The sequence below is a fragment of the Callithrix jacchus genome, chromosome 22 (genome assembly GCF_049354715.1).
Source record: "Callithrix jacchus isolate 240 chromosome 22, calJac240_pri, whole genome shotgun sequence".
NCBI classification, from domain to species: Eukaryota; Metazoa; Chordata; class Mammalia; order Primates; family Cebidae; genus Callithrix; species Callithrix jacchus.
The window spans coordinates 49382188-49405946 of record NC_133523.1 but is presented as its reverse complement, the minus strand read 5'-3'; the positions used below and the strand labels follow the sequence as shown (position 1 = coordinate 49405946).

The following is a 23759-nucleotide window of genomic DNA, read 5'->3' as shown; positions in this document are numbered from 1 at the left end:
AAATCCAAGATATCATTTTTTTTTAATTTTATAATTTTTGCTCTTGGGATATTATTTAAGATGCCCTTTCTTGGTGCGCTCTCTCTCTCTCTCTCTTTCTCTCTCTCTCTCTCTCTCTCTTTCTCTCTCCCCGCCCCCCACTCTCACTCTCGCTCTCGCTCTTTAAAACAAGGTCTCACTCTGTTACCCAGGCTGGAGTGCAATAGTGTGATCATAGCTCACAGCAGCCTTGAACTCCTGGGCTCAAGTGATGTTTCTGCCTCAGCCTCCTGAGTAGCTGGAACTGCAGGCATGTGCCACCACACCTGGCAATTTTTTAATTTTTTGTAGAAATGGGGTCTCACTATGTTGCCCAGGCTGGTCTCACACTCCTGGCCTCAACTAATCTTCCTGGCTCAGCCTTTCAAAGTGCTAGGAATTACAGGCATGAGTCACTTCACCTGGCCTCACCCGATTCTCATAAACACTTTTTCCCATATAATCTTATATTTTATTTTACAGTCTTATTTTATATGTTTATTTTGCTTGAACCTTTTGGAATTTTTTGAATGGTATGAGGTAAAGATTTAATCTCCTTTTCCAAATGGATAGATAATTGAATTACCCTGATTAATCAGAAAAACAAAAATAACTGCCATTTATTCAAAAAAATACTATAAGGAAAGGCATCTTATTGATATTATCTCATTTAATTCCAACAGCCAAAAGTGGTGATATTATTACCCTTATTTTACAGAGAAGAAAACTGAGGCACAAAGGCATTAAATGAGTCATGCAAAGGACACAGAGCAAGATGATGGAACGACTGAGATTGGGTTTGCCCAGGAGTTTTCAGATAGGTGATGTAATGGGGAGGGAAACTTCTGTCATTTATATGTTCAGGACATGAATTTCCTGCCATTCCAAAGATAGCTCAGAGTGTGCAGAGAAGAGAGATAAACTGCCAAGAATTCGACATTTCATCCAATCCTCACTTCCCCTGATAACAAGACATTTAGTGCAGGAAGCCAGGGGAGCCGCCCCAAGTCACAGAATCTTGAGAGGGTTAAGAGCTGGGCATCCAGATGCAGATCTAACCATGTACCATCGGTATAACTTTGGGAAGTGAATTAACTGGGTCTCAGTTTCCTTAACTGCAAAATGGGGACAATAATAGTTTCTACCTAATAGGATTATTGTGAACATCATGTAAGTTAATACATATGCCTCATAATTTTGAGAGCACAGTAAATGCCACCAGTATTACCACTATAATTCTCAAACAGCAGGTCCTCAATATGGGGGAAAAAACTTCAGTTACAATCCTGATAGTCCAGATAATTTATGGTTGTTTCAAAATGGACTCAAGTTTGAGGGCCTTCCCCAGAATTCTGAGGGTTGTTACTGAATGACCCCTTAGGGGTGATTTCTTCCCGAAAGAGAAGAAAACAATGAAGGAAGAGTGCCTGGAATCCTCTTTTATGTCTTACTTTAATGTTTCTCAAACTTCAACCTCTAAAACATCCTTTTTCAATATCTGCCCTGTGTCTGCAGCAGCGAATAACATCTTCATGACTGCTTCCATTTCCACATAACACCTGCATTCCTATTTACATAATATTTTTATTTAAAATGAATTTGTCTTCTAAAACCATTTAAGAAGTCCCTTTAAATGGAAACTTTACAGCATTCCTATAAATGGAAAATCAGTTTCAAGTGCCATAACCTAAAAGGGAAATAAAATCACGATTAATAAATTATAGCTACACGCCACCACTTGGTGTGGTAGACTACATTATTGGTTCTGACTCTTCATTATCCTGTTGTAACATAACACATTCTCTGCCTTGCCACAGCCTCAGGGCAAGTCCAGGGGTGGAGTACAGATGTGTTATGCCCATGGGCCTTTTCCCTTTGTTGATTGTGCTTTGTATACTTTCACTGTAGCAAATCATAGCCGTGAGTATGACTATGTGCTGAGTCTCTCATGAGTCCTCCCAGGAAATCATCAAGCCTGACGGTGATCTTGGGGACCCCAACACAGACTTCAAATCCTGGACCACAATTTTACCAGGAGGTGAGTGCTGTTGACACCTTTTTGGGGCTCCATGACTAGCCAGGAAAAGAAAAATTAATGCAGGGCTGATAATTCATCCACTCATTAATTCATTCACTCATTCAACTAATATTTATTAAACAACTGCCATGTGACAGACGCTGTTCCGGGTAGCTAAGGCAATTGATATCTGTGGCCTAATGGAGCTTATATTCTAATAACGAAAACAGACAATGTCAAGTAAACCACTACATGCAAAATGAAATATAGTTTGCGCTAAATTCTGTGAAGTATTAAATTCTGTGAAATAAATCACTGTGACAGTAACTTTGAAGTCACTTTAGTTGGGGATGGTAGGGGAAGGCCTGTTAGAAAAGGTAACATTTTGAGCTCAGAACCAAATGGTGGAAAGGAGACAGTTACGGTTGAATCCACAGGTGAATGCATTCAGCACCGTGGACAGAGCACGTCAGCGGCAAAGGCCCTGAGGAATCAAGGAGGTGGTGTGGCCAGTGTGACCAGGAAAGGGAGGGAGTAACGGGATGTAAGATAGAGAGGCATCCAGGGTCAGGAAAGCCACACGAAGATCTTTGAATTTTATGGTACGTGTACTGGAAAGTAGCGGCAGGTACTGAGGAATGGTGTGATAGAAGCTGGTTTACATTTTCTAAGGGTCACTCAAACTGCTGTATGGGGAATGCACTAGAAGGGGCAATAAAGTAGGAAGATCACTTAGGAGGCTCTTGCAGTAAGCCAGGTGAGAAGTGACGGTGGCCTGGAGTAAGGCAGTGGCAGTGGGGATGGAGAACAGTGGGTAGATTCAGGATTTGCTCTACGGGTGGAGCTGAGAGGACTCACTAATGCGTGGAGTATGAGGTGTGAAAGAAAGAGAGAAATCAAGGGAGACTTATGGCCTTTGGGCCTGAGCAACTGAGTGCCCCGAAGTGCACTAAGCGGGATCAAGTTTTGTGTGTGTGTGTGGAGAAAATCCAGAGTTACCTTTTGATCACATTGCCTGTTGGATGCCTGCATTTCTGAGGTCAACTCCAGAAGAGCCTGGATTACCCAAATAGCCCCATCAGAGCCTCCAAGGGTGAGGGCTGCAAAGTGGGATCAGGAATCAGCTCAGAAGAGTGCCTAAAGCTAGCACAGGTGGTTCGAAATGACACTTGTTTCTGTCCATGTTGCAGAAGTAGTCCATTGGGGCTCTCCGTGATGCTGGACTAGTTTCAGCACAGGCTGTCCTGCGAGGCTGGGGGCTGCCCATGGTGCTGAACCATCATGAGCCGCCCGGGGTTCTGATGGATATTAGCAGGGCTGTTCATGATGCTGGAATAGTCCCAGAACAGCCTATCCTGAGAGGCTGCAGTGGAGGGGGGACTGTCCTGCGACGCCGTGGGGCTGCCCGTGGTGTTGAACCATTCTGGCATGAGCTGCCCGGAGTTCTGAAGGATACTGGCAGAGCTGTCCGTGGTGCTGAACCATTTCCAGCAGGGCTGCCTTGCGAGTCTCGGACTGTCTGCAGTGCTGAACCATTCATATCACGAGCTGCGTTTGGAGGCTGTCCGTGGTGCTGAATCTGTCTGGCATGAACTGTCCACAGTTCTGAACCATTCAAACCATTAGCTGTTCCGTGGTGCTGACCCGCTACACAGACTAGTTGGAGATTCCCCCCCACCCCCCTCAAAGAACCCATCCGCCTGGGGAAAGCCCTGCTGTTACATGGAAACAAAGATCTCTGGACTGTGGACAGCGTGGGATGAAAGTAGATGAGGGCAAGAACTGCAAAGTCATTTTTAAGTGACAGCTTTTGTTCTTAGGACAGCAGGGCCTGGACACAACCTGATTGAAATAATTAACATGATTTCCCAAACAGCTCTTAACAGGGGAAAAGTACAGAAAGGAAACTCAGGGAAAGATGTGCCCAGGATTCAGGCTGTTTGTTATTCTGGGTTGGGAGAAGGAGGAGAATGGGGAGGAGAGTGCTATACATGTGAGTTATTGGCAAAGCCCTATTTTTATGTTCCAAGGTGGGGTCACAAGAGGAATGTTATTGCAGATTTACAGCATGGCTACAATTTCTCATGCTTTCAAATATAACCAATTACATACATTGTAAACCGTGGCTTTTATTTTAGTGTCGCTTTAGCTGGTGAATAGATATACCCACCAGCTTTTTGTCAGGATTAGTCTTAAATGATGTGGTCCCTCCGCAAGAGTGAGTCCTTCACAAAATCAAACCACTCTGGAATTGCTGAATGGATGAATAAGTGTTCTTACTAATGATCTGGTCACCAGAAAAGGCACAGCTTCCCTAATCACTTAAGAGACAGACAGACATTCACAGAGCATTCACTATGTGCTAGACACCACAGGTGACACCCAGTATGCCTGAAACATATCTCTGTACCTAATAGGATGATATTCACAATGCTACAAGGGCCAGAGAGCTTTGAGTCTCTGACCTTGAGCTCTTTGTTTACCTAGAACCACTGTGATACTGTTCTTAGCTATTTTTCTATTATATCCTCTAATGGAGTTCCTGGCCCAGTGAATTTTGATATTTCAATTTCTCAAAATAAGCTGGAGCTCATTATGTTATGAATATCTCCTTTTGCTTACCGTCTGCTTTGTTTCTAAAATGGTACAGACCCATGATGTCAGGGGCCGTGTGTTTCTAATTTACCTGAGCCTCCAGAACCTAGAACACGTCTTGACACATACCAGATGGCCTATGAATGTTGTTTTGAAAGACTTAAACGAAAGAAAGATGGTGTTTGTAAATGCAAACTCTCTCAATGTTTTAATGATGAAAACTCATTGAATTAAAAAGAAAATGAGTGACCCAAACTGTGCTCATCATTTGGCAGGATGCAGTCTATGATCTGCCCAGTTGAGACATCCAAGATCATGGACCCCTGCTGAGCAAGGCTCTGCCAAAAGACTAGTTCATGGCCAGGTGATCTGTTGTTCTATCCTCTGGTACATCTCCTGTGTCCCATAAGGCAGGGCTCTGTGGCACCAAGCAGGGAATCCTATCAGTAAGGATCATCCCACAAGGAGGGAATCTATTTCATGAGTTTTGGCAACTTCAGGGAATTAACCACACTGTGTGGATGTATCTAGTTTATGTGGCCATTTCCAAATAGTGATCATTTGTGAGCCTCAGACCCCCTTGAGAGGTCAGCTCAGAAATGGCATATCCAGGATTCAGTGCTCTCTCTTCCTCTCAAATCCCTACTCAGTCATGTGCACTAGCTTAACCTAGATTGCTAGAGGATTAGATGCCCAGGGAGGAAAGGCGAGTTGTCTTGGACAAGGTTATTCTAGACCAGGCAGCCCATTCACAGTTGAACTTATGAGGTCAGCTGAGGCCAGAACTGTCCAGTTGAACTTAGCCCAAATGGCCACATTCATGAGCTAATAATGCTTGTTATTTTAAGTTACTATGTTTTGGAGTGGTCTGTCACACAGCAAAACTGACTGATACACTCTACATACACAGCTGATAATTAGCAGAAAAGCACTACTTCAATATACGTTGTTAATTTATTGAAAGCCTTCTATGAAAGTCAGTAAATAGCTATTGACTGAAAGCCCCTGAAGCCCCCTCACTTGAAAAAAACCACAAATGAGATTAAACATGTATGCTGTCATTGATTGTTCTTTGTTTTCATTTAATTCTGTAATTCAGAACTCTTAGCATATTCAAATATTCAACTCTTCTTCCTCATTTCTCACTTAGTTAAATCCTGATCTATTTAGCCAATCTTCTAAGGATGGACTCTTGGATGTTGCCAATGTTTCTCTCTTCTAAGCAAAGCATCGGTGAACAGTTGGATGAAAGGAGAATGTCTTCCTTAGATACCTATATAACTGTCTTCTCTTTGCCAAGTGTGTCTCTGCTCAGATGTTACCTTCTTAGAGTGGCCTTCTCTGGCCACTTGAGGCAGCCTCCCCCTCCTCTCTCCATTTCATCCCATTCTTTGATCATGCCCAGAAATTGGAAGTGGTGGTTCCATAAGGCAAAAGACTTTGATTTGTTCATTGCTGGCTTCCCAGACCCTGGAACACTGCCTGGCACAGAGTAGGTGCTCAGATATTTGTTGAATGAATGACTCCCTGCTCACCCCCAAAACCTCTTGTCTCTTGAGATTCCTACTTATCAGAGGGCGCAGAAGTTCTGAGTATTCATATATTAAGCATTCACTCTCTTATTTCCTTTTTTCCACTTTCTTTTTCCCTAAAACAGCTACTCACCCACCACTAAGGGGGAGAGAAAAAATAGCTCAGGCTCCTTCCTGACCCAAATTTCTCCTTCTCCTTTCCACATGCATCTGTTCACACCAACCTCCCTGTGCTACATTGGATCAACAATGAAAAATGCCAAATTCTCACCTACCTCTTCCTTCCCTCCATTTCTTTCCACCTCTCAACCTCTCTGTAAAAAGGGTGATGAGCTATAAATAAACATTTACATCCCTGTAGGCATCTCTTAAAAGAAACTTGGACCCAAAAAGGCATCTTGATCCCCCTATGAATTTTCATGCCTTGAAAAAGATTTGTTGGGCAAATGAGTACATATCATGAAAGAAATGGAAAATCTATTGAGCCTCATGGGGTGGTGCCGGGGGAGGAGGGAGTGGATAGATGGATATAATTCCTAATATTTCTTCCTGGTCTTGGTAGACAAATAGCATCAGGGAAACTTGTTCTGATAATAGACATGGAGCTTGTTCATACTTAAACCTTACATCAACCTTAAGAGGTGATAGTAAAAGTATTATTGGCTCGGTGTAGCAGCTTACACCTGTAACCCCAGTGATTTGGGAGGCTGAGGAGAGAGGATTGCTTGAGCCCAGGAGTTTGAGACCAGCCTGGGCAACATAGAGAGATCCTATCTCTACAAGAAAAATGTTTAAAATTTAGCCAGATGTGGTGGCACACACCTGTAGTCCCACCTACTGAGGAGGCTGAGGTGGGAGGATCACTTGAGCCCAGGAAGTCAAGGCTGCAGTAAGCCATGATCACACCATTGCACTCCAGTCTCAGGACAGAGCAAGACCCAGTCTCAAAAAATAAAATGTAAGTATTATTATACTGATAATGATAACACATAACACAACTTCCCATGTGTAAATACTATCCTTTTTTTTTTTTTTTTTTTGACAGGGTCTCACTCTGCTGCCCAGGCTGCAGTGCAGTGGCACGATCTCAGCTCACTGCAACCTGCATCTTCTGCCTCAGGGATTCTCATGCCTCAAGCTCCCAAGTAGCTGGGACTACAGGTGTGTGGCAACACACACAGCTAATTTTTGTATGTTTTTTGTAGTAGAGACAGGGTTGCACCATGTTGCCCAGGCTGGTCTCGAACTCCCGACCTCAAGTGATCTGCCCACCTCAGCCTCCCAAAGCGCTGGGATTACAGGTGTGAGCCACCACATCTGGCCATAAGTACTGTTCTAAATTCATCATTGTTACTTCACTTCTTGGCAACACTTTAAGGCAGATACTATTGTTATCCCCACTCTACAGATGAGGTACCTGATGCACCAGAGAAACTAAGTCACTTTTCCAAGTTCCTCAACAGAGAAGTGGCAAAACCAGAATCTGAATGCAGTAGTCAGTCTCCTGGAAGTGGCAAAATGATATTGCTATTTACACCTCATTGGCTGGAACCTAGTCTCATGGCCACACCTAGCTGCAAGGGAGACTGGGAGATGCAGCTAAAATGTAAGGGTTCTAGCGCACGTCCCATGACCCTTCACATGCAGGAGGGCATAAGGAACACTGCTCACCAGTGGAAGGAGAGGAAAGCTACGTGTCCAGAAATGCCTTTGTCCTCCCCTGTCTGCTACCCAGCTGTCTACTTGAAAAATTATGCACTCAAGATGGTGGAGGGAGCTTGATCCCTGAGTCACTCCATGGAGTAGATCCTCTTGCTGAGGGAGAACAGCAGAATCAGACTTGATTAACAAGGAATACTTTCCAGTGTGAGATGTCTCCTGGTCTTTGGGGCTTGTTGTTGCAACTAGTCCATGCAAACCAGCACGAAGTCTATAACTTCACCACGAGCCTCACCCCTGCACAGAAGATGCTAGGACCATCCCCAGGTACCAAGTGAGCTCAGCGAGCACCAGCTGATAAGTGGTACAACTAGCAGCTGGGTCCAGGATTCCCTGACCTCAGACCCCACCTGATCACTTGTTGTCCCTACACAGGCTGCAAGCCAGGAGTCAATACTGCTTCTTCCCCAGGGGTATTTTGTGTGGCCTGTCCAGTGCAGGCCCAAAGAGAATATCTTCTTTGTTTGAGACAGGCTCTCACTCTCCTGCCCCGACTAGAGTGCAGTGGTTCAGTCATGGCTCACTGCAGCCTCCAACTTCTGGCCTCAAGTAATCCTCCCACCCTAGCCTCCAGAGTGGCTGGGACAATAGGCACATATCACCGCGCCTGACCCAAAGTAGCATTTCTTAATAAATATATAAATTCATTGCCATTTAGAAATTAGAAACATTGCACATAAAAGTCTGGCTTTTCAGCTCCATGATCTCGAACAAATTATTATTGTTCTGAGCCTGTTTCCTCAACTGAAAGAGAATAGTATTACCCTATATTCATAATGTAAGCCCTGTTAATGTATGTAACTCATATGTACATATTTAATATTTACATTACACATATAAACTTTCTATTAATAAATGTCACAAATATAAACTTTTATATAAACTTTCTATGACAAATATAAACTTTCTATTAATAAATAATAGTATTTATAATAAAATATTAGGGCCATAAGGTGTGTGTTGGATAGTGCACCTGCTTGACTCAAATCACTCATGTTCACAGCCCTACACTTCACTTGTCTGGAGTCATAGAAAAGTCTGTGATTTTGGAGAGGATACCTAGCTCATCTTGTGTAATCTGGGAACTGCCGTCACACTGGGATTCTGCAGGAAGAGCTTCCTCCTCTCCCCCATATCTGAGGCTGTGAGCTGAGGCCCAGTCCCTCAGTTGGACCACTTTTAGGCCAGCAATCGGCAGCTGCCAGGGCTGTCAGTCCACCCAGGAGGTCCCTTCGTCATGCTCTGGGGCAGACACAGTGGGTTCCCAGGTACTGACTGGGATCCCTACAATAAGACGATGTCTAGGCAGGGAGGAGTAGAAGGCCCTTCCCTCCGCAGCCTGGGTCTCCTGAGGCTGCCCCTCAGCCAAAACCTGACCCAGGAGCCTTCTCCAGCTGTCCTCTCTAAGGCCGAATGCAGGGGATTCTCTTTGGCTGGGGCGAAGGTGTACTCAACATGCCTTTTATTTTCTGATGCTTTGTCATCTTGAAGCCTTGCTGACCTTGGAGGGACTGTCCCTCCCAGATCTGGGTTATTGCTAGAGATAGAAAATGACCCCCGTGAGAGCGTGCCTTTCACAAGCAAACCACCCAATCCATGCCCACACCCAGCACCTCCTCCAGTAGGCTCCCAAACTCAAGGCCTCTGTGCACCTGCCCTCATCACCCAGGGCTGGGAACCAGACAACAGGACAGTGCTTGTGCCTCAGAGCCACTAAATTACTCAGAGAAGCCAATTCTGCTCCTTGCTGTGGAAGACACAGGAAGGTTCCTGCCCACGTTCTCTCCCGGCCCCTCTGCCTCCTGACCCACCCTGCAGCTTCCCACGTGGCCTGGCACTACCCTATCCTCTCAGAAACTGTCACAACTCTCTTTTCACTCACTGGTATCTCCTAACCTATAGGCCTTGCCTTCCCTGAATAATAATAAAACCTACATGTTAAACCAAACAGGGGCTGTGGACAAAAGGCTGAGGAATCCAAGTCAGATCCAGGTCTCCAGAGACTGTGTTAGGTCCAGGATGGAATGGGCTGCTGCCTCAGAAAACTCACTTGCTTATTTTTGATTCAGCCGGGAAGCATTTATTGAGCACCTACCATTAACTCTTTGATTCAACAGACACTTACTGAGCACCTACTATGTACCGGTGCCATGCCACATGCTGGGGAAACAACAGTGAGAAGAAACAGCGACATTCAGATCGCTCCCCTTGTGCCCGTGATGGAGACGGATGGTAAAGAGAGAAAACAGGTATCAGTACACACTGCAGTACATGAGATGGGGAATATGAAGCAGGGGATGATGGGGGGGCAGTGTTTAATAAAGGGCTGTGTTATGAGTTACGATTCTCCAGAGATGCAGGAGTGACAAATTAATATATTTACATATGTCCTATCATATAGATTGCCTTATGTAGATCATATGTATCCCGTATGTGTTATGTAGATATATATATATGCCATTATATATTATGTATTTATAATATATACATTATATATCATATATAGATTGGGTTTTTTGTTTTGTTTTGTTTTTGAGATGGAGTTTCTCTCTTTTTGCCCAGGCTGGAGTGCAATGGAGTGATCTTGGCTCACTGCAATCTCTGCCTCCCGGGTTCAAGTGATTCTCCTGCCTCAGCCTCCCAAGTAGCTGGGATTCCAGACACAAGCCACCACGCCCAGCTAACTTTGCATTTTTAGTAAAGACCAGTTTTCACCATGTTGGTCAGGCTGCTCTCAAACTCCTGACCTCAGGTGATCCACCCACCTTGGCCTACCAAAGTGCTGGGATTACAGGTGTGAGCCGTGAGTCACTGCACCCAGCCTTTCTTTTTCTTTTTTTTTTTTTTTTGAGAGTCTTCCATCACCCAGTCTGGAGTGCAATGGTCCAATCCTATCTCACTGCAACCTCTAATTCCTGGACTCAGGCAATCCTCCCACCTCAGTCTCCTGAGTAGCTGGGACTACAGGTACACAGCACCACACCTGGCTAATATTTCTAACATTTCTGTAGAGGTGTCTTGCTATGTTGCCCAGGCTGGTCTAAATCTCCTGGTCTCAAGTGATCCTCCCACCTCAGCCTCCCAAAGTGCTGCGATTATAGGTGTGAGCCACCACGCCCAGCCCTATGTGTATCTTGGGCATATCTTTTTATATACCTTCTATTTCTTGTTATACATATGGCATATGTATGCTTATATATAAATAGATTTCATTTAAATAACTGGCTCGTGCTACTGTGGGAGCTGGCAAGTCCCAAATCCCTAAGACAGGCTGGTGGGCTGGAAACTCAGGCCAGAGTTGGCACTGTAATCCTGAGGCAGACTTTCTTCCTCAAGAAACTGGTTTTGCTCATAAGATCTTCAACTGATTAGATGAGGCCCAACCACATTACATATAATAATCGTTTACCTAAAGTCAGCTGATGTGGACAGCATCCATGTCTATAACGTGCCTTCTCAGCACCACTGGAGCTCACTGTGCAATGGAACTGCTGGGCACTGGAGCCAAGCCAGGCCGACATGTGAAAATGAGCATCAGGGGCCTGAGGAAGCTCAGCGTGGGTGCCAGGTCAGGAAGGGAGAGGGCGCTGCAGTGGGAGCTGGCTGGGCCAGCACTGGGAATGGAAGGAAACATAGTGTGGCTGGAGCAGAGTGAGGAAGGGGAGCAGGACCAGAGGTGGGAGAGGCTGCATCATATGGAAGTTTGTGAGGAGTTTGGCATTTGCTCCGAGTGATGTGGCGAGTGCGTGGTATGGACCCCTAGTGACCTGGAATTGGGATCATTCAGACCCCATCTAGCGCCACAACCTCTACCTCAAGGCCAGGCTTGCGTCAGGCCTGGGCACGGGGCCCTGTGAGGCTGAACAGGAAGGCCAGCACATAACCCCAAATAGTGCCTTGGACCAATGTATGGGGTAGGAGACTGTTAAAAAGCAGGTGCATGACCTGCTTCATCCTCCCCAAACCCACATTTTCATGGGGGTAAATTTAATTTTGACTTCAGTAAGTACGCGACTGAGGAACTGAGGGGCGGAGTGGTGCCATGGACTGCAGTCCAGCTTCTGGAGTCAGGCTAGGTTTGAATCCACCTTGGGCAGGTGGCTGAACCTCTACGAGCCTGTTTCCCACCTGTAGAGTGGGGGTTATAAGAGAAGCTCCTCAGAGGAGGGTGGTGACTCCATCAATGAGGCCATTATTCCAGCCCCTCAGGGCTCCTCTTGGGGAAACATGGAATTTCCCACTGAGTGGGGAGCTTGCCCAGGAGGCAGGAGCCCAGGGGAGTGAGACCCACCTGGCACTGCAGCAACCACTCCAGAGGAACCTCAGTGACCTCCATATCAGCTTGGGTTGCAGGGAAAACAAACAGAAGGGACCTCAGAGGTGGCCTAGCCAGTTCTCTGGATGGGAGCGGGGGATCATGATGATGCAGCCTCGACCCCATCTCTGCTTCACATATCGGGGAGTCCAGGAAACCAAGGCCAGGAGTCAAATCCTGAGAAATTCAATATGTCCATCTCCAGAAGTAGTCCAGTGTAGGAGCATGAACCTTGGCGCCCCAGTGGACCCCAGCTCACACCCTGGCCCCTCCTCTTCCATGCTGTGTTCCCTCAGAAAGCTTACCTTGCCTCACTGAACTTCAGATTCCTTATCTGTACGACATGCACATGAATCCCTACCTCAAGGATCCTGTGAGGGTTAAAAGCCATTTCATCTCTCCAAAGGGCCTTAGACTGCCTTCGTCCTCCATTTTGCCACTGAAGAGTAGTGAAATCTTGTGTACATATTAGCTAATATTTGTTGACTGCTGTAACACCCCATTCTTTGCAGTACACACATGTCATCTCATTTATTGCTACAACAGGTGCAACTAAAACAATGTCTGATCAAGACTCACTGCTGGAAACCACCACAATCCCACATGGGAAGCCAGCCTGAGGATGAAGCTAACTCATGAAGGGAAAGCCAGAGAGTCACAGAGAGAACCAGAGCTATGGCTCCAATGATGAGAGGCTAGATCAAACCCACCCTGATGCCCACTTGTCTGCCAGAATTTGAAAAATGGTCAACCTTGTTTATACACATCACAGTGGCTGTTTTTGCTATTTGCAGAATGTGCTTGCTGATATAATTTTTTTTTCTGTTATTTCTTTATGTACACCAGTGTCAGGGAGTGTGGAACAATGGGAAATGCCAGGACATTAGCAACCAGTAGTATCAAATATCAACATAGAGAGGACGGCCTAAAATGCTCAAGAGAAAGTAACCTTTGAGGAACACTCTTACGTGTAAACAGAGCTTCACTCGACCTTAGGAAACTCACTTAAAGTTACTGGTATGGTCTAACGGTTGGTGCCTCCCCACATTCACGTGCTGGAAACTTAGTCCCCAGTGTAATAGTATGAAAGGGGGGTCTCTGGGAGGTGATGAGCAGATGAGGGCAGAGACCTTGTGACTGGGATTAGCACCCTTATAAGAGGCCTGAGGAAGTCTATCGTTCTCAACCACATGAGGACACATAAAAGCACTACCGAAGAAGAACATACCCCATCAGACACCAAATCTGCCAGAGCCTTGATCTTGGACTTCCCAGCATCCAGAACCATAAGTGATACATTTCTATTGTTAATAAATTACCCGGTCTAAGTTCTTTTGTTACAGCAGCAGGAAGGGACTTAAGACAGTTGCCTTCACATTTAGCTGCAAAAATAGCTATAAAAAGTCTGTGCTCAGATGTGTATACTTATTGAATCCATGCACATTTAATCTTGAATATCAAACCTGCTGCTGTTTCTTTTCCCTCTTGCTCCGCCTACAATCACTGAAGCCAATTTTGACCAGACAACTAGTCAAAACAGAAGACTGTTTAAAATGACATGGTGTCCCTTAATTAAAAGTTTTATTTTTTAAAAAAATGTAACAAACCACTCTAAGAAACTTTGGCATTCAAAACAGTATTGTTATTTGCTAACTCTGAAAAAAAATTTCTCTCCCCTCGCAAACAACTGGCAAACTAGTGTCTTCCAGCGTATGCTGCAGGGAAATGGTGGTGGGTGGAGGGACAGAAAGGCCAGCAGGCTCCCAACCCACCGAGAAAATGCAGATGGCGACAAGCTGCATCTGGATGCCAGGGTGTATCTGACAAAGGGCGAGACGGTTCAAGGTTTACCTGATGAGGCCACTCCCTCCCCACCACCTCCACTTGGCCATTGAAGAAACAGATGTGGAGGAACAGATGTGGAGGCTGGTGTGACCTGCCCAAGCTCACAGGACAGTTACTCAGAGGGCTAGTCTGGAACCATGATGTCTGTTACCAGCAGCCACGGCTCAGCTACAGTGACCCTTGAAGTGTTCCCAGATAAGTCAGACACTGAGGGGCTTGCTTTCTGAGGCCCAGTAAGGAGGGGGCACGTGTGATCGGACAGCCGCTCTACAACCTCCCGTTCCTGAGCTCCCCTGACCCTGAGTCCCCACCCCAGGGAAGAATTTCTCACAGTGCTGATCAGACGAGTATTTGGCAGCAAAGTAAGCCCTGCACCGAGTGCTCAGGTGTGAATCCGCAGGTGGCGCGTCAGGTTCGTGTTGCGGCTGAAGGTTTTCCCGCACTCGCTACACCGGTAGGGCTTCTCGCCAGTGTGGATCCTCTGGTGCACGGTGAGGGACGAGTTCTTGATGAAGGACTTCCCGCACTGGCTGCAGCGGTAGGGCTTCTCGCCTGTGTGGATGCGCTGGTGCTCAATGAGGTAGGCGCTCTGGCTGAAGGCCTTGCCGCACTCGCCGCACTTGTAGGGCTTCTCGCCGGTGTGCACGATCTGGTGCACGATGAGGGACGAGCGCCCCGTGAAGTGCTTCTTGCAGATGTAGCACTCGTAGGGCTTCTCGCCAGTGTGGATGCGCTGGTGCTGCGTGAGCGAGGAGTTCTTGCTGAAGGCCTTGCCGCACTCGCTGCACTCGAAGGGCTTCACGCCAATGTGGAAACGCTGGTGCTGGATGAGGTAGGAACTCTGGCTGAAGGCCTTGCCGCACTCACCGCACACGTAGGGCTTCTCGCCTGTGTGGTTCCGCTGGTGCAGGGTGAGCGAGGAGCTCTTGTTGAAGGCCTTGCCGCACTCCTGGCAGGTATAGGGCTTCTCCCCCGTGTGCGTGCGCTGGTGCTCGGTCAGGTGCATGTTCTGGCTGAAGGCCCGGCCGCACTCGGGACACACGTACGGCTTCTCCCCGGTGTGCGTGCGCTGGTGAACGATGAGGTGCATGTTCTGGCTGAAGGCCTTGCCGCAGTCCCCGCACGCGTAGGGCTTCTCCCCCGTGTGGATCCGCTCGTGCTGGGTGAGGGACGAGGTCTTGCGGAAGGCCCTGCCGCACACGTGGCAAGCGTACGGCTTCTCGCCCGTGTGCGTGCGCCGGTGGACTGTGAGGTTCATGCGCTGGCTGAAGGCCTTGCCACAGTCCGCACAGGCGTAGGGCTTCTCGCCCGTGTGCACCCGCTGGTGAATGGTGAGGGAGGAGCGCTCGATGAACTGCTTCCCACAGGCGTTGCACTCAAACGGCTTCTCCCCTGTATGGATCCTTTGGTGCTTTATCAGGGACGAGCTTCGACCAAAGGCCTTGCCACACTCACCGCAGCCATAGGATTTCTTCTCCACGCAGGGCATGCGGGGCTTACTGAGGTCTGAAGTGCTGGAGAAGTTCTTGCTACGCCTTATGGGTGGACAGGCCCCCTTTTCCGTGGGGTCGTCCGGCTGTGGGGGGACCAGGACAGAGCTTTGGTTGGCAAATGCCCTCAGGTCACGACATCCAGGTACTGAGCCCCCAAAGAGTTTGTTCCCCTGGGGAATTCCCAATGGCTCCCACTCCACCCCCGCATCTCCCTGCGGCCTCCCTGGCCAACTGCCTGGTTCCCACGCTCCTTCTGAGGCAGGACCTTGGGAACCGTTCCTCGCGGGTCCTCCCATGGCCACCCCAACAACGGAAGGCTTGTCTTCCAAAATGTCGTTTTTTGAGTCCAACTCTTTCATTTCAGGTCTAGTCTCCCAGTCTGAAAGAAACAAAAAGAGAAGATGCAAATATATGTAGTTAAAGATGCTGGGAGTGGGGAATTTCCATAGCGGAAGGAGCAAATGAAACCGACCACAATGAGTCCCACAGCATAGAGCGAGTTAGCAAATAAGAACCTTGGATCAGAGAGGGAGGGAGGAGGGAGACATGGAACTGAGGCCAGAGTCAACACAGGAGGTGAGCAGGGAGAACCAATGTCTCTTCAGAAGAGAGATGAAAGGGGCACCAGGAGCTTGGATAGGGCGCACCTAGAGAGAAACTTCAGCAGTGACCCAGGCTCGCAGGAAACGAACTGCAGCAGGCTCTGCAAACTTGAGCAAGAATGAGCGCACCTGGCTCCTGACTTGCAGGGTGCTCCTCACTGCATCCTGCATGTCCGCAACCAGTCATGCTACCCAAAGCATGTTTTTATCAGAAATAAGATGGTTAGGCACAGTGGCTCATGCCTGTAATCCCAACATTTTGGGAGGCTGAGGCAAGGAATGCTTGAGACCAGTCTGGGCAATGTAGTGAGATGCCCCACTGCTACTAAATTGTTTTTTAAAAATTAGCTGGAAATGGTGGCACATGCCTATTGTCCCAGCTACTTGAGAGGCTGAGGTGGGAGGATCATTTGAGCCCAGGAATTCGAGGTTGCAATGAGCTATGATCGTGTCACTGCACTACAGACTGGGTGACAGGGTGAGACCCTGTCTCTAAATAAATAAACATTGAAAAAAATAAAGAAAAAGAATAAATAAGTAAATAGCTATCATTTAAATGGGCTGTGCTGGTTATTCTCTACTCCTTCAACCCACTTTCCATTCTCCACCCTTCTCTGACCTGCCCTGTACTCAGGATGCTGACTTTGCCCACTGGCTTTCTGTGTGTTTGGCTAAAGTTAGGAAACTGGAAGTGAAAGGAGAGAGAAGTTGGGCATTTCTCCTGCCCCTTTCCCACTTCTCTTGATGTAGCTGCCCCAGGGTTGCTGGATAAAGATCCCCTCTCCTGGCTGGAGCTCCCACTCCTGCTAGCTCATCACACACCTGCTCTGGCTGGCCCCAGCCCTCCCACGCCTCGGCCCTCTTCTCAGCCTCAGCACTAAGAGTGTTCATACCCACAGGACCCCTCATGTTGCCCCAGCACATCCCTCTCGGCTGCCTGGTTCTTGGGTGGCAGGCATTCTGTGGAGCTTGGGTTCAGACCCTCTTCTCTGCCTATCCACCCCTCCCTGGCTAACTACCTCCGTGCCCACAGCTTCAATCACCTTCCACGTGTATCTTGTTCATTTCTAAACCTCAATATCTAGCCCAGGTTGGCTCTCCAGAGTCTAGATTCTGTATCATGGGACTCATTCCCAACATTTAAAACTTGATGTCCATGTGGCTGCTAGCTCATAAAAGACATAAAGATATGGCCACATGGAGCCTCATTCTTATGGGTGACAAGACATTGGGTGGGGTGCAGCTGTCCCGTCCCCCACAAAAATTATCCACCTGGTAGTCCCTGAGGCCACCTGAGTTTGAGACCCCTCTCCTGAATCACACCAGGCCTTCAAAGCCACACTAAGTGAATCTGGGTCTAAATGTTATCCATAGGCTGATACTGTTCAAACATGCACCTCCAGGTCAGACCTGCTTTCTGGGCTATGGCCAAAATGTTCAGGAAAGCCTGGCATCTCAACTGGATAGCCCAAGCCTAACAAATCTGATAGGAAACTTGGGATTTCAGAGTTCCCATCAAAAAGACTTAGTAAAATAACTCAGACATGAAAGGATGAATAGTATGTGATTCCACTCTTCTGAGGTACCTGGGGGTTGGATTCTCAGAGACAGAAGGTAGACAAGAGGATGCCAGGGGCTGCAGAGTGGGATGGAAGTTGGTGATTAATGGGGATAGAGTTTCATTTACAGAAGATGAAGAGTTTTGGGAATGGACAGTGGTGATGGCTGCACAACAATGTGATGTCCTTAAGGCATTTCTCCTGCCCCTTACCCACTTCTTTGGTGTGGCTGGTTGTGAATACACTGAACTGTACTCCTAAAAATGGTTAACATGGTAAATTTTATGTTCTGTGTATTTTTCACATTTTAAAATATAACATTAAAAAAACTGTTTTAGAGAGACTTTGCAGGCACCCCGACTTACCCTTTTCCTCCCACTGTCCTGACTGCTAGCAAGCACCGCTGTGCACAAACAGCCTGAATCAGACCAAATCTCCCTGTCCCCACTGACAAAGATCTGGCCGGCCACCATGAGTCCTTGCCTGAAATGCAACAGCAGCTCCTACCTGTCCTCCCCACCCCATTTTCACCTCTGTGATGCGTCCTCCACTCCTCCAGTAGGGTCTTCTGAGGAGTCAGATCAAGCCCTCCCATGGCCTCCCTACAGTACTGAGAATGAAGCCAGCACCTTCCAGCAGTCTCAAGGCCCTCAGCACCCAGCCAGCCTGCCTGAGTCATCCCCTGCCCACCTTCTCTCCTTCATTTTTCAGTACCATGCTCTCCCTCTTGTCCGTGTGAAGTTCTTCCTGCCTCAGGGCCTCTGCACCTGCTGTGCTGCAGACCTGCCATGGATGTCCTTCTCATCCTTCAGGACTGTTTGTTCCCCACTCCCCCATAGGAGCCTTCCCAATCCACCCTAGGTAAGGAAGGAAGGTCCTCCTGCCCATTTCTGTATGAACACTCAGTGGCCTGGGGCAATTTTTCTCTGCCTGTCCCTTGATCTGTTTATTATCGGCTCCCAAGAGGAGGCTCGACCACAGGCAAGAGCCTTGCTCACCCCCCAGCTCCTCACACAGCCTACACAAGGAAGGCACCAGATGAGCGAGTATGGAGCACTGGCAACATGCCCGGCACAATGCTGAGCAATCTTCATGGATCTCTAGAGAGCCTTACAATCACACATGAGTTAAGTACAGTAGTGGACAGTTATGACCATCCATTTTGCTGATGAGCAAACAGAGATTCCAAGAATGGAGTCAGACATGTATACAAGGGTACATAACATACCTGAGGTGCAGCTAGGATAAAAGCCCTGGATGTGTGGCCCCGAGCTGTGGCTCCTGAGGAGTGACTATATTGTCATGCATTGCTTTTCCCATCTCAGAGGAAAAGAGCTGAGAAATACTTAATGCGGGAGAATGATCATGGTTTAGAGACCTCAGTCAGGGTGTGGCACAATGCCCAGATGTTGGCACAGATGGTAGTGTGGGGTCTAGACTCAGTGGAGAGAACACTGTCTCCAAGGGTGACGGCGAATTTGGTTTTGTTCGGATGGGTTCTGAGATGCTGTGGAATATGAGCTGACAGAGATTGGAGGGGACCAGGATTCCTGGTTGCAAATACAGCTGGAAGTCTCCTGGAGTGAACATTACCTCAAGAAATCAGGAGAGCTGGGGGCAGAATACCAGCAGAGGGACAGGGGGAAGGAAGCCACCTCCCTTCACAGGTTAAAGCCCTGCAGTAGAGATCATTCGCAAACAGTAAACACTCAGTGCTCAACCACGACAACTGAAAACACAGTTCCATGCCACCCAGATTAAAACTACCCCACCAGACCTTTTCTCTAATCAGGTCAGCAAAACGAGCAGGAAGTCTGATGTCATGGCCACTGTCATGGGAGATGTCCCAAGCTTCTGCAGAGGGCACTTTAGCCAAAGCCGTTAATGTGCAAAAGGTTATTCATTCCTTTTGATACAAATGTAGGTGCATTATTTCTTCACATTGCTAAATCTTTTGTCTTTCATAGTTTCTTTTTCCGTTTTCTATCTTTCTATGCTTGTTTCTGATTACAAAGTAATTCACACTTGTTTTTAAAACATCAAACACTAAAACAGTAATGAAGAAAATGGAAGTCTCTGTAACCTCAGCACGTTGGGAGGCTGAATCGGGCAGATCACTTGAGGTCAGGAGTGTGAGACCAGCTGGACAACAGGGTGAAACCCTGTTGCTACTAAAAATACAAGAATTCGCTGTGTGTGGTGGCAGGTGCCTGTAATCCCAGCTACTTGGGAAGCTGAAACGCCTGTATTCCCAGCTACCTAGGAGGCTGAGGCAGGAGAATCGCTTGAACCTGGGAGGTGGACGTTGCAGTGAGCTTTGATTGTGCTACTACACTCCAGCTTGGGTGACAGAACAAGACTCTGTCTCAAAAAAAAAAGTCTCCTGTAATCTCACTCACCAGAGTTAAAGTTTGGTTTCTATTTTAGACTCCCCTCGGACACATATCTTTAAAAAAATACATACAACACACCTATACATGCACACACATATTTTCCTCCCAAATGGGGCTTTTGTCCAAGACAGAGTATAAATGATGAGATTCCCTGAAGCCTAAAACAAAATATATAAAACAACAGTTGTGAAGACACTGAATATCAGGCAATGAAGGGCAACAATCCCTGAGAAAACAGAATCAAACAAGGTGGGTCCTATGACTGCCCCAGAGCCTGGAAAGTTTCCAGGCTCTGACAAAGGCAAGGGAAATTGAGGCACAGTCTGGCAGACTCCCCAGGTTGAGGACACAGAGTTCCCAGGACAGACCAAGGCAGGCAGAGTTCCCAGGAGAGACTAGAGGGGAATGAGCTGCACAGAGAGTGTTCTGGAGACCTGCAAGGAACTCCCTCCAGTATTCAGCAGAGTACTGGTGAAAAGGTGCATGTAACGAAACTACCCAACACAGCAAAAAACCATCTGAAAGGATCTGAAAACAGTGCCCAGAGCTGACACAGTGCTGGGAACAGTGCTATTCCCTACCAGTCAGACTGTAAAACCTTGTCATTAATGGGGCTTTAGGCAGAACATGCAGAATGGTCTTGTGGAGAATGTTTTTCTAGACTGAGCCTAAGTCATAAGAGCAAGATCTGAAAGAATGACATTCCTTGATATTGGTGCAAAGGCAGACGAACAGATGGACAGAACAGAATTCAGAACCGGACCCACACTTGGATGAACTACTGATTTTTGACAAAAGTGCAAAGGCAATTAATTGGAGAAAGTCATCCTTTCAACAAACAATGCTAGACAACTGGACATACATTTGCCCTCCCATCCCCCAATAAACTTGGATTAATACTTTATATCATATTAAGAAATTAACTCTAAATGGATCAAAGAACAAAACGTAAAGCCTAAAACTATATACAGAAGAAAACCTCTGAGGCCTTGGGATAGATTTCTTACAAATGACGCCAAAACCAAAAAATTGATAAATTGAACTTCATTGAATTAAAAACTTCTGTTCTTCAACAAATTGTGCTGGGGCGCCTGGATATTCACATGCAAAGGAATGACGCTGAGCTCCTTTCTTACACCAGTCACAAACATTAACTCAAAATGGATCAAAGACTTCAATGAAGAGCTAAACCAACAAAACCATAGAAGAAAACACAGCAATAAATCTTCATGACTTTGGGTTAGGTTTTTCAGATATAACACCAAAAATGCAGGCAACAAGAACAACAAAAAAATAGATAAATCAGACTACATCAAAATTGAAAACTTTAGAGTCAGAAACAACGCCATCAAGAAGGTGAAAATAATCCACAGAATGTGAGGAAATATATGCACAGCACATATCTGATTTTAAAAACTTGTATCAAGTATAATGAACTTTCAAAATTCGATAATAAAGAACCCAGTGGGGAAAAAAACAAAACAAAACAGGCAGAAGACTTGAAAGGATACTTTATCAAAGAGAATATACAGACAACAAATAAGCACATGAAAAGATGGTCAGTATCAATGAAAACCACAGTGTGATGAGACTACATACCTACAAGAAAGGCTACATTTAAAAGATGAAGCATGCCAGACGCGGTGGCTCAAGCCTGTAATCCCAGCACTTTGGGAGGCTGAGGCGGGTGGATCACGAGGTCAAGAGATTGAGACCATCCTGGTCAACATGGTGAAACACCGTCTCTACTAAAAATACAAAAAATTAGTTGGGCACGGTGGCGCGTGCTTGTAATCCCAGCTACTCAGGAGGCTGAGGCAGGAGAATTGCCTGAACCCAGGAGGCGGAGGTTGTGGTGAGCCGAGATCGCGCCAACCATAATATAATAGCTTATATTATGAGCTATTATATATAACATAATATAATAGCTTATATTATGAGCACTCCAGCCTGGTGACAAGAGCGAAACTCCGTCTCAAAAAAAAAAAGATAAAGCAATTGGAATGAAGCTTGTGCACTGCTGGTGGAAATGTTAAATAGCATAATCACTTGAGAAAACAGGTTGGCAGTTTCTTAAAAAAGTTAAATATACATGTACCACATGATCCAGACTTTCTACTGAAGAGAGGGAAAAGCAAATGTCTACACAAAGAACCGTACACAAATGTTCACAGCAGCTTTATTTGTAATAGCCCAGAACTGGAAACAACCCAAATGTTCATCACCAGGCGAATGGCGAAACAAATTGTGGCATACCCATACAGTAGAATAATAAGACACAGAGATAGAAATAAATGAACTATGATACATGCAATGACATGGGCGAATCTCAAAATAATGCCAAGTCAAACCAAAAAAAAAAAGTACACATGGTATGATTCCATGTATATAAAACTGGAGAACATGCAAACTCAACTACAGTGACATAAAGCAGACCAGCAGTTTCCTGGGGATGCAGATTGAGGAAGGGGAAGGGGGTAATAAAGGGGTATGAGGAAACTCTTGGGGGTGATGGATATGTGCATGATCTTGATCACAGTGATAGTTTCCTGGGTAAGAACTATGTCAAAAGGCATCAAACTCTTCGCTTTAAATATGTGCAGTTAATTATAGGTCAATGATACCTTCAAAAAAGCTGCTGAAGAAATAGGACGGTACTCTAATTCCAGAAGTGAGTGTTTCCACCTAACAGTATGTTGTGGGGTATCTTTTCATGGCAGTGCCTACAAACAGTCCTCAGCTTTGAAGAGCTGCCTGGTTTCCATCATATGGATAGACTTCGATACGTTCAGTCTTACATAGTGGGCATTTAGGTAGTTTTCCTTTATTTTTCTTCCCATGGAAAACTTCACATACTTACATGAGAATTTCCAAAGGGCAGATCTCTAAAAATTGAATCCTTCAATATTTGCTTGGCCAAGGTATCCTCCAGAGGACCTGTCCCAACTTTATACCCCTAATATGACAGTCCTTTCCCCTACAGTCTCATAATATAAGCTATTATCCTTTTTGGTCCTTGTGCGCCTCATGGGCAAAAACTGCTGGTATCTCAATTTGTATGTCTCCAGTAGTAAGGTTTAAAAAACTTTTATAAAGTGTAACTTTGTGTATTTCTACATCTATGAATCACCAGCTCATAAGTTTGGTCCATTTTTCTATCATTCACTTAGTCTTTTTCTTATTCCCAGGAGGTGCTTACATAATTATGACCTTTTGAATTTTATACCCATGAGAAATATTATTTCCCATATCTATCAACTTTATTTTTAGCTTCAAGTAGAGCAAATTTTGAAACTTTCCATGTAGTCAGATCTGTTGATCTTTTTTGTTTGTTTGTTTAATTTATTTCTGGTCCTGAAGTTATGGGCCAATGATGAGTAACTCAACAAAGCTGCCCCTTACCCAGTGAGACCAGGTTCCTGTAGTTCTCCAGCATGACATCCCTGTACAGGTCCTTCTGGGCAGGCTCCAGCTGCTGCCACTCCTCCTGGGTGAAGTCCACAGTCACATCCCTGAACGTCACTGATTCCTGTAAGAGGAAACCCACATCTGCTCATCGCAGAGCTCTCCTTACAGAGGCCTGGAGGAATGGCCAGAAAAGCCAAGAAGATTTAGGGGAGGCAGATGGGATGTATCTGAAGTGATTTCAGTAAGATGCGGGGTTCTAAAGA

The 23759-nt window shown here is 46.3% G+C and overlaps 1 protein-coding gene across 2 annotated transcripts in view; it reads right to left on the bottom strand.

Moving 5' to 3' along the window:
• Positions 1-13758: 13758 nt before the first annotated feature.
• ZNF71 (zinc finger protein 71) overlaps positions 13759-23759 on the bottom strand; it is a 31336-nt gene continuing 21335 nt past the window's right edge. The window contains exons 3-4 of one of the 2 annotated variants that reach the window (XM_008988724.5): positions 23491-23617; positions 13759-15913 (exon numbers count right to left, since the gene is read on the bottom strand). In XM_008988724.5, coding sequence (XP_008986972.3) covers positions 14424-15913; positions 23491-23617 — 1617 coding nt within the window. In that variant the 3' untranslated portion in view covers positions 13759-14423. The remainder of the gene's footprint in view (positions 15914-23490; positions 23618-23759) is intronic. The other variant, XM_008988729.5, reaches the window with a different exon arrangement.